Source organism: Limulus polyphemus, unplaced genomic scaffold, assembly GCF_000517525.1.
Source record: "Limulus polyphemus unplaced genomic scaffold, Limulus_polyphemus-2.1.2 Scaffold2509, whole genome shotgun sequence".
In the NCBI taxonomy this organism is placed as follows: Eukaryota; Metazoa; Arthropoda; class Merostomata; order Xiphosura; family Limulidae; genus Limulus; species Limulus polyphemus.
Genome location: NW_013668119.1, coordinates 67,719 through 80,222, shown reverse-complemented (window position 1 = coordinate 80,222; position 12,504 = coordinate 67,719). Strand labels below are relative to the sequence as shown.

At 31.4% G+C, this 12,504-nt stretch overlaps 1 protein-coding gene across 1 annotated transcript in view; it reads right to left on the bottom strand.

Moving 5' to 3' along the window:
* Window positions 1–12,504, bottom strand: part of LOC106467153 (peroxisomal targeting signal 1 receptor-like) — a 59,797-nt gene that overhangs the window by 35,001 nt on the left and 12,292 nt on the right. Inside the window, exons 5-8 of the mRNA XM_013927474.2 lie at window positions 12,049–12,178; window positions 11,768–11,963; window positions 7,227–7,356; window positions 1,711–1,839 (exon numbers count right to left, since the gene is read on the bottom strand). Coding sequence (XP_013782928.1) covers window positions 1,711–1,839; window positions 7,227–7,356; window positions 11,768–11,963; window positions 12,049–12,178 — 585 coding nt within the window. The remainder of the gene's footprint in view (window positions 1–1,710; window positions 1,840–7,226; window positions 7,357–11,767; window positions 11,964–12,048; window positions 12,179–12,504) is intronic.

Genomic DNA, 12,504 nt, shown 5'->3' with positions numbered 1-12,504 from the left:
ATACCGTAATAAACAACAATTTGTACACAATAATTAAAAGCATTCCGTAATAAACACTAATTTGTACACAATAATTAAAAGCATACCGTAATAAACAACAATTTGTACACAATAATTAAAAGCATTCCGTAATAAACACTAATTTGTACACAATAATTAAAAGCCATACCGTAATAAACACTAATTTGTACATAATAATTAAAAGCATACCATAATAAACACTAGTTTGTACACGATAATTAAAGGCATACCATGATAAACACTGATTTGTACACAATAATTAAAAGCATACCGTAATAAACACTAATTAGTACACAATAATTAAAAGCATACCGTAATAAACACTAATTTGTACACAATAATTAAAAGCATACCGTAATAAACACTAATTTGTACACAATAATTAAAAGCATACCGTAATAAACACTAATTTGTACACAATAAGTAAAAGCATACCATAATAAACACTAATTTTTACACAATAATTAAAAGCATAACGTAATAAACACTAATTTGTACACAATAATTAAAAGCATACCGTAATAAACATTAATTTGTACACAAGTTTCTTGGGTGTTTTACACTTTATTACTATCATAATTCTTAACAGTGAGCAATTAATTGAATTGGCTAACTGGTTAATCACTTGGCTCATTAACCAAATACATACAAGGTCAGTTTAACTGATTGATCCTGTATCATAGAAGTGTTGACTGTAATTCCAAACTTACAACATGTATCTATACAAATTTTGGCAAGCTATCAAATAATATTAGTAAGTCTGTTGTACACATAAAATCAGATGTGTTATTTGTACTCAAGAAATGTCTGTGAATTGATGATATTGGTCTGACACAGACTCTGACAAGTTGGTGTGTGAGGTGATGTTCAAGTGATGAATAAAAATACTTTTGTCCATCTCACAGTTTGGATAACCTCTGGAACATTTGAAATGCATATCTATGTTTTTTTAGTATTCTTGTATGTTGTAATTGGTACTTACTCACCTCTACCATAAACTGTCATTAAAAAGTAATGTCGAGTGAAATGCATAATTTATAGCTCTGACATCAAATACATAACACCATATTGAAGGTCACTCTATAAAAGGTCGTGGCATATGCACTTTGACCACATCACCCATGCACAAAGAGTTAATTAACTCAACCATTACATTCAACCAACAGATTATTCTCATAAGACTTGGACAGTTGGAATGATTGTTTGTTTGTTTGGTTTTAAATTTTGCGCAAAGCTACACGAGGGCTATCTGCGCTAGCCGTCCATAATTTAGCAGTGTAAGACTAGAGGGAAGGCAGCTAGTCATCACCACCCACTGCCAACTCTTGGGCTACTCTTTTATCAACGAATAGTGGGATTGACCATCACATTATAACGCCCCCACGGCTGAAAGGGTAAGCATGTCTGGTGTGACGAGGATTCGAACCCGCAACCCTCAGATTGCAAGTCGAGCACCCTAACCACCTGGGCAGTTGAAATTATCAAACACAGTAATAACCAGAAACAATAATTTCTATTAATGGATCAAAAATATAAACTAATCAGTTTAATGATAACTTTAATTAATCCTCCAGCTCTAAGTCTAATTAAAGAAATATTTCACAAAGGGTATATTTAAGTCCTCTATTTTTCTTTTTTTAACTAACAATAACTTAAATCACTCTCTATACAAATCAAAGACAAACTTACAGACAGATCCTCTTCCGAGAATTCTCGGGTCCATATTTCAGCCTGTCTTTCTTCATCTGTTTTTTCAACAACACTGCTCCCTTCTACAGAAAGTTCTCCATCTCCAATCTTCCTAATGAACTTTAGAAACTAAAATGTAATAATCTCACAGTTAGTTTTGGTTTAAGAACTCCTTGTAATATTCTCCAATTATTATTTCTTTAACAGTTTACTGTTTAAGTTTAACAGCTGATAACTTCCTACCCAAAGAATAGTATGTAATAAAATCATGAAAATTGAAATCAAGTCAGTTCTTAAGTTATTTCCTATTTGAAGACAAAATAGATACTTTGTACACATGGCCCTAAAATGGATACAGAAAGTCATTTTGCTATCAATGGTTTATTGATGACTACAAATTTAAAATCACATCAGTACATTACATAATTCTTATAAGGGTCTACTTTGGTTCCATGGCTAGAACACAAATCTTCAATCAATAAACATTGAGGCCATCTCTTATTAACTCTCTACCTGAGGCTTTGATCAATTTGGCAGAGTTCATGACCCAAAATTGATCTCTATAATTTCCATACTATAACTACTAATATGTTTTGCATATTTTCACGAAATTTCACAAACTTTCGGTAAACATTACATGTCTTTTGCAGACAAAAAAAATAAGAATTTTTAATAATGTATTTTTACTAAAAATTTCTCTGTGAATATAAGGAGTCAAAGTGTTGATTTTTATGCTAAGATTAAAAATACTTTTCTTCGTCTAAAACTTGTCCAATTTCATTTCTATAATCTCTAAAACCTCCTAAATAAATTTTGTATGTTTTTTTTCCAGTAAAACATTATATTTTATCTGTCATTTTCTCTACCCTAACTCTATACAGGATCAGTCAATTTGACCAACCTCGTAACCACCATCAAAAAAATATTAAAATTACTCTTTTTTTTTTCTTTCTACAATGACTTCAGATTTCAACAGGAAACCCTAAATAGCTTAAAGCTCATAATGGTATCCATCTGTTTCTACTTGAATATTATTGTTTTATTACCTTTTGAACCATGTCTAACTAATAATCCCATCACACAAGTTGTAAATCACTCAGTGAATTTGTTGCTTACCTTACCCTATTGAATTTCATAACACAGAAGCTAGTCAAGAGTGTACCTCATGAAAAACTATTATTTTTATTACCTAATTTAACCATATAAATTTTGATTACTTTTATAATAATAAAGAATACACATGAAGAACACAAAATATAGTACTTACCTGTCTTTTTTTTTTTTTTTTGCTGTCAACTGTTGATTAAACCTTTTTTATATCAATGGTACTACTGTTACTACACTAAATAATTTTTTATTTAATTAAATAATGCACCTAAGAATTTAGAATAACAACATGTAAAAACTAGACAATATCCTATAACTATCAATTTTTCTGGCTTCCTAACTATGCAATAAGAGCCTTTAAAAATTCAACTAAGTTCGTTGATGTATTTTCCATGGAAATAAAGTTTGAACTGGCAGCAAGATAGACAATTCTCAATGTATTATAATACGTCATTTGATAGATTAAAATTTGGGCTTTCTATTGATTATAAGTAATACAGTATTAAACATGAGAGAAAGCTATTAGCAATTTGTGAAAGACAGGATGTGACAAATGGGTGTGGCAAGTGGATCTGATCTTCTAGTTTATGGTTCTGTAAACAAATAAGACTGAAGGCTACAAAAATTATGCTTTGCCCAAGTAATAACTATGTTATAATGAGTAATTTATATTAGATTCCATACTTCTCAGAGAGATGGTAAATAAATTAGAGAAGAGGGAAGACCTAGAGAGCAAAAGTGAAAATTCTCACACTAGGAGTTTTTTGAAGATTTTAAAAAATATTTCCTTATAACATTAAGAACTTAACACTTATATAGTATTAAAATTTGATTTATTAACTATGTTTTTGATGCCAAGTTTATATGTATACCATGATAATAAAACAGTTTAACCTTTTCACAATGGGAGCCCATTTAAATACTTTTCTGCGCAAGTCACTGTGTTACATTCAAAAGTTATTTAAACACCTTTAATATCAAGGTATGTGAATGAATTTAATATTATAATGTGAAGTTTTATTTTATCCAAGTTTTAAGTCCTTTATTACAAAATAAACCTTTAAAAACTATTTAAAACTTCAGATGTGTTGTCACGTGACCAATGAGCTATTAAAAATCTCTACTTTGGTTCTCTGTATTTTCAATAATACAATGGTAGTTGACTAGAGGTACGTCTAAGCCACTAATATCCTTACATAACCTTTTGACTCGTTCCTTTTAAAGTACTCTGAATGAAGACAGTTAAAACAAGTAATAAATATTTTTAACTCCTGACAGCTGCCATGCCCACCTTCAACAGAATTGTTTGAGCTTTATCCATTCGATGTAGACATTCTTACACATGTATATAACAATTAGAAAGAACTCATTTTACAGTATAAACAGTTATTTGGAAATTGGCACCAAGTCTTCGTCGCAGAGTACATGAAATTGACTGCTTGATCGACTATAGCACTTATGGTTGTTTATTACCTAAATATGTTATAGTTAGAGAAACAGGTTAAAATGTATTTAGGTCTTACTATTATATTTTAGTTAATTATGTGTCAGTTATGTTTTAAAATACATAATTAAAAGGTTTAAACATTTTTTAAATATACATCATACTTCGCATCCATTCTCAAGGCTTAAAATATTAAACATTGAACGAAAACTTTGCTAAAGGGTTGCACATGTCTCCAAAAGAAACTGTAATATGCCTCGAGGGCACCGTTGACTTGTGTCGAGATGAATAAATTGCAAAAGACAAGAATGTTTGTTTGTTTGTAATTATGCACAAAGCTACACAATGGGCTATCTATGCTTTGCCCACCACGGGTATCGAAACCCGGATTCTAGCGTTGTAAGTCCGCCGACATACCACTGTGCTACAGGGGGGCTAAAACAAGACAAGAAAGGAAAATTAAAACATTAAAATTAACTATATGTGATAAGTAAAAAAAGAGGTGAAATTACAGATTTAACAAAAGGAAATTCTTTTACATATATTCTACTAAAAATGAAAAATGTATTTTTTTTTCTATTTCCTAATTTTAATTATTTCATCATATTGTACATTGTTGATAACAGCTAGAGTTAGTGATATGGTAGAGAAAATGAAATATAAAATACCAAAATTTACCTTAAAAAACTTGATATCCTTTTAGGAGTATCTAGAGATTACGCAAATGAAATATGAATAAGAAAAGTATTGTTATACTTAATATGAAAAATCACGTTGCATTCGATTTGTTAATTGAATGCGAGTAACTACAATAAAAAATAACGTATTTTTAGTAAAAACACTTAATTACAAAACTGTCATTATTTTTGTGTAAGATACTTATGATATTTAACAAAATATTAGCAATTTTGGAGAGGATACATTAGGAAATCTCAGAGTTGTTGTATACGTGAAATTCGCGATTCGATTTCCGCAAATTGCATTAGCCCGCCGCAAAAGGATTGATTACATTTTGTAATGTAACTCTCTAAAAAAAAAAAGTCATGACATGTGAGCTTTGAAAAAAATATATATTTTGATGTATTTTTTAAGAGTAACAATTTATCATAATTGTAGATTATATTTTAATTCCAATTTATTCTTTAAATATGTTACGCAATTAACTCATTATTCTGTTAGATGAAAGTAGGCATCCCAATCTAACAAGGACATGGCTTTCAAAATGCTGGAAAGATAAAATGTCTCGTATATTAAGATTATATTTTAATTCCAATTTATTCTTTAAATATGTTACGCAATTAACTCATTATTCTGTTAGATGAAAGTAGGCATCCCAATCTAACAAGGACATGGCTTTCAAAATGCTGGAAAGATAAAATGTCTCGTATATTAAGACCGATGGCAGCGAAAAAGTAGAATATTTTACTAAACATTTGACCAACAAAATTATGAAACACATAACCGAAAAAGCACATAAAGCACAATAGTAATTATTAGTAAACAGTTTAGCTACATTAGTTGAGCTGATTTAACACAGATTTTCAATCAGATACTAGGAAGCATGGAAATAGTAATAACTGGCAGAGTTGGTGACGAACACAAAAGAACAAAAGAAAGGAGCATGCCACGTTTGTTATCTTTGTGATCCGTTACCCTCACACACTGTACCTACGATGCATATTAACTACAATAGAAAGCGTAAAAGTTACCAGTTGTCAAATCAGTAATAAAAAAAAGGCATGGCCATATCAGGGCCGATTTTCATGTCACCGTGTCTTAAGAATCCAAATACATCATTAAAACAAGTGAGTACTTTTAATATACAATACTACAATGAATTCATATTAAGTTGAAGATGAAACAACATTTAAAATTATACAATGTACATCTTGAATGAAGGCACCAAGATTATTTTAACATTTAAAGTTTCTCCTTACTGTTATTGAAATATATTTATTTGTATGACCTCAACTGTTTTTGACCAAATTTCGAGGTAGATAAATGGCAAATGATGAGAACTGTGATAACTATTTTATCACTTACCTAGATATGATACTAGCTTGGTGCTAAAATTAAAAATGGTACATAAAATTTCCGATTTTCTTGCTTAAGAAACATTTTCGTAAAACAACGTGATACTAATAAAACTAAATACAACAAACATTAGTTGTAGCCCTGAAAAATGTTTTTAATATCAGCCTGCCTAAAAAAAAATGCTTTAAAATAGGTTTGATTTGTTTTGAATTTATCGCAAAGCCACACGAGAGCTATCTGCACTAGCCACTCTTAATTTAGCTGTGTTTGTTTTTTTTAATTTTTCACAAAGCTACACGAGGGCTATCTGCGCTAGCCATCCCTAATTTAGCAGTGTAAGACTAGAGGGAAGGCAGCTAGTCATCACCACCCACCGTCAACTCTTGGCCTACTTTTTTACCAACGACTAGTGGGATTGACCGTCACATTATAAAGCCTCACGGCTGAAAGGGGCGAGCATGTTTGGTGTGACGGAGATTTGAACCAGCGACCCTAAGATTGCGAGTCGAGTGCCGTAACCACTTGGCCATGCCGGGCCTAAATAATTTAGCTGTGAAAGACTAGAGGGAAAGTAGCTAGTCATCATCATCCACTACCAACTGTTGAGCTACTCTTTTATCAACAAACAGTGGGATTGATCGTCACATTATAACATCTCCATGGCTGAAAGGGTGAGCATGTTTGTTGGATGGAGATTCAAACCCGCGACATTCAGATCGAGAGTTAAGCCACGCCATGCACCTTAAAGTAGGAAAATAAAGTTTCTATACAACTTACTCTATTCTTTTACAATCAAACATCATATAATTTCATACGGTTATTTTTTTCAACATCACAAATGCTGACTTGATTATATTTATTAGAATGTACTTTCATCCCTCAAAAACTGTAAAAAACATTTCAAGACAAAACAGCTAAACATATCATCCACCTCAGATTCAGAAAACTTGGGATCATCAATGGTTCCAAGCAGTTCATTGGCCACTTGTGCTAATTCTGTATCTTCCTGGGTTTGATATTCATCAGTCCATTGGTTTGCAACAAGGTCAAGGTTGTTTTCTCTGAAATAAACATAAAATCAAAGATCTTTAAATTTACTGCCATTTATGTTTTTCAAGATGTAATTTTTATGTTCATTATAACTTATCTATTGTCAAGCAGACCTACCGGAGAAATTTTATCAATAGTTACACTTCTTTAGTGTTTGTAAAAATTATGGAATAAAAAAGTATTCTTATTATTTCGAAACTTATAAACTGTATTAATCATTATTTTATGATACAAATCCAGCTCCTAAGGTAATCAAAAACAATAACAGAAAAGTGGAACAACATTTAACAATAGTACTTTTAGCACGCAGTCGATACAGGTTACGATAAAAAAAATCACTAATATTAATGTAATTATCTTGTTCAGTAAGCCTGAAATTTTATTACCAAATATACAAGGTTTAAGGAAAACCTCAATTAAGACAAATTATTTTACTGACATCTGGTAATCAACAAGTATTACTCTGAAGGCTGCAGAGCTATGCTCATTCCTAAGTTTCAATCACTTGTAATGCCAAAACATTTACAAATAGAGAAGTATAAACTGATCCAAAGTGATATAATAATTTACAGGGTTTTAGATTTCAGAGAAAAATTTTGATATTTTAACTAAGCTTAGCTTTAACAACAAACAGAGTAACAGAAACTCATAACTTCCTTTAATACTAGCCCACTAATTATAAACTTATCAGACACATAACACCACCTGGTCAATATATATTGACATAATATCTGTAATGATTTAAATTTATCTACCCCAATGTTACTTATATAATCAGCAAAGATCATGAATAACATAATTATCAGAGTCCTAAAAGGTGATAAGAACATAATGAAAAATAAAATCTGTATAGTAGTGATATTAGCGAGCTTATTAATGCACTTTGTAACAGAACTATTAGGTGTGTGGTAAGTCAGAAATCATAAGGAATGTCTATTATTAAGTCAATAAGATAGAATTAGAAGTGTTCTATGTATACATAACTGACTGTCTTAGCAAGTACTACATTTGTTGAAACTTAAAACAGTATAGAACGTTGAATAAGTTATATTGAAGCCTCACCACATCGATACAATCTATTCCTCATATCTTGACAATAGCCCTGCAGCATATTTCCTATTGCAAATGGTTCTGTCACAAGGCCATCATGTACAAAGCCAATCAATCCAATCTGAAGACTTTTTTATATTCCATCTAATTTATGAGGATGATGGTTTCCCAGCACCTGATTTAACAATAAGATCACACAGACATCCATTAGGGCTGTATCCAGCAACTTGACTGGTATGTCTTCTTATGGAATAAAATAACTTCCCACTTCACTTTCCAGCTGCTTGAGATATATGACAGTTGAACAGGTGATATGCTGGAAACTTTATCTCAGTGAACTTATACCCAGTTTGCCTCTTTTCCATATAAAGACAGTATTTCTGTGGTACAGAGGGTCCAAAGCATATGATAATGAGTTCACTTTGACCTATGTATCCACTCTCCTTATCCCTAACTTGTCACATGCGCAGTATCCAGCAACGATCATGAATCTCTTTGAAAAAGTTTCACTACATGTCGTGTACCACTTTTAGAAATGGAACGAGACTTGTTATAGTAATATCCAGGTACATATATGCTTCATCAAGTGTCACCACATATTTCTGTTTTTACCCAGCTAGGTACCGTTCATACAGTTAGCATTCCTTCTCTCAATACATCAAGGAAGCAGCTTGTGTACATGCGAATTGTATTGCATATTGGTGCCTTGGGAATGCTAGCAACTTTTGCCACTGACCATTCTGTTTGTTGGTTCTCACTTGTTATAAGGACTTGTTGCAGGTCTCTTTCTGGAAAGTGCTGGTGCTCCAAGTTGATCCATAATTTTTTTCAATGCCTTAAAGTACAAGAATATCCACATCTTAGAAATTCTAAATCTAAGAGTACAAGTATTTTGTGTCGGAGAAGGCTGTTAGATACCCTTTCCAAAAGTGATCAGTTTTTTTGGCAGCATCACACTATTTACAAATTGATAAACAATGTAAAACGTATTTCTGATACATTTCTCTTCACCAAGACTTTGTAGTGGTTGTTGTTGTTGTTGTCAAGTGACTTGCTGATCTACATATTCATAATCATTTTAATATCACAAACTCGAGCCTCTGTATTATTAATTAATTAATTTATTAAATATTGATATCTGACTTTGAACAGACAAAAGCATTAAATAATTCAATAAAAACTATAACTGTATGAAAAACAACAACACTATATTTCTACTCCAAAATACACACAATTCAGCTTATAATTTTATATGTATTAACGTTTCTAATAAATATCATGAAAAAGAAAATGAACAATCTATTGAACAGACACAAGATTAAGTATAGGTATCTTTCCATCAAGCCCCCCTCCCTCCCAACTCTTCCCAATGAATAGTCAGGTTTAGAATTTTAACATTCAAAGATGCAAAATCTATGTATTTTACTTAAGGCAAGTACATTGAGTTTATAATAATAGTGTACTTAAAGGTTAATTTCAATATTCCTTTCTAGGTCAACAGTTCACTAGGGTCACATTACGTTTGGGTGAATCAATTTAAAGTAAATGAAACATCTGTTTTCAAACATTCTACATGTGCTTTAAAACATATGTTTAGCATCTATGTATATATAAAAGCCACTCTCTGTTGGTAATGTTTAAATTGGCTCAGTGATTTGTCTTAAACAGAAGTATTGAGTTCAAATCCCAGTCAAGTAGGGATTTTTTACAACTTTGTTTAATCATTAACTCATCATATTTAGGAAAAAACAAAAATAACATGATAGTTTACATCATGGATATGAATTATTTGTTAATATTTGATTAGAACAGCTGGGTATCACAGTGCTTAGAGTGCTTGGCTATCACATGGAAGTCTTGCGTTCAAATCCAGATAGTCAGGATTTTGTTAACTTTTTTTATTATTATTATATTTATTTTTAATATATACAACAAACTCTTTGAATATACAGAAAAATATGAATACAATTATTGATTCGATCAGAGATAATATCATATTACATAATAAACACAAGTGACTGTGTGTCAAAAACAAGTTCAATACATTTTCAACCCAATAGATGGCGCCACAGTACATTAATATTATTGATGTTTTTCACCTTTGGTAAGAGATTTTTTTTAAATTTAGTTAAACCATTTATAAGCATTTTTTTAATGAAAAGTTATACCTTTATGCATTTTCCCTTCAACCTCAAATTCTCTGCCATCAAAATTCATAAATCTTATGTTCAGATACTTGACCATGTCGAAATATTTCTTCGACAACCAGTTTTGTTGCATCGTTCAATCTGCAAGGCTTCATCAAGAAGCAGATTTGAACATAATAAGGATATACAAAAGTCCAAATTCTAATCAAGGACCACTTACAGGAGATAACCAAATATACATAAAAAAAATTTCATGAGATACTAGAAAAAAAAAAGATAAACATTCTTTATACACACATTGTTACTGTAACATGATTAATTTTTAGATAATCGGAGTTTGCCCCTCGTACAGACCTACAAAAAACTTGTATTCAGTCTACACTAAATATATGTCGACTTTCTTAAGTTATGTCTGAGAATATAAGTTTGTCATTGATAGATGATCTGTTGTCAGTACTCGAGTTCGTGGGTGGGCAGGAGATATCATATTTAAAGTTAAATACATCAATAAATAATTGATATATATTAATAACCGATATAATGTTTTAACCGATGTAGATTTAATTTTCATAAGATAAATTAATCATAACTTACTGTCATATGACAAGCACTCAGCTAATTTATCATAAAACTTTTAAACTGTATTCTATGACAAAGACGTCTGAAGAAAGTTTGGCTTTAGACATTAGACAGATACCGAAAAGCAAAACACATTTGTTTCCATACCAATGATCCTGTTGAAAACTTGTAGTTTTAAACTAACTCAGCTTTCGTTGACCTTATTTGGTAGACAGTAAGAGGAAGTAATATAACGGAGCATTGAGTGGTGAAGACTAATTGTAACTATGACTCTCTTAAGGTAGCCAAATGCCTCGTCATCTAATTAGTGACGCGCATGAATGGATTAACTAGATTCCCATTGTCCCTATCTACTATCTAGCGAAAACCACAGCCAAGGGTTTATAGATAGTTTTATAAAATTTTTATATCAATATATTATTTGAGACTTTACAACCATTCCAGCTAGACCTAGTACTCTGGTTTTCTTTTCTTGCAGTGATTTTAATTGTGGTATAAAACATAGATGGATGCCCTTTTTCTAACACTCAGGTTTTCTTTAGAACTCTCAAGTATTGTTATAACTTTCCACACAATCTTGATGCTACCTGGTATCTACAACTGTTATGTGAGCTGAAGAAATGTACTTTAAACAAAAACTGCTTACAAATTTTTAGCTTCTGACGAAGCTATATACTCTTCAGTCCATCTAGTGTCAGTGATAATATCAGGGTTTAACATCTGTTGTTCTGGAAAAAATTCCTTGCTCCAGTCAGCCAATGGAGAGTCCTGGACAATGTCTTCGCTAGCAAGATACTCTTCAGCCCAATTTCTGCTGGTTGCCAAATCAGCTACTCCTGGCCCTACAAAACAGACACAGATTTACTACTCCAGACCCCAGGGATTTCTGGCATCAACAGAATTACAACCAGCCAAGATATGAATTACCTGGAAGAGGTGGCTGACAAGTCCGCTCAATCTCCCTCATTTCTTGCAGTAAGCTATCCATATTAAAAGTTTGAGGAGCGACATTATGATGAAGGTGGCGCTGTGTCTCTGACATGAATTCCTCAACCATCTGCATAAGTTGGATAAATATAAACCAAGTCAGTATTATTAGTTAGGATGCTATTTTACATTTTGAAGTGAGTAATATTTTATCAAGCTTATCACCTGATATTGTTATTTTTTTTCATATTTCAAATACATGATTATTTACCTCAAATATTAACTTCCAATCAGAGCAAGCTATGTACTTACAGCAAAACTAAAAATCAAACTAGCAATCAGTAATACCTAATTAAATATAGTTTTCTTAAATTCCTATTTATAAAGATTAGCATACATTAATAATGGTTGGAGACGGCTTGAATGGGTAATGAAGAAAAACTTTATATAAGTTTA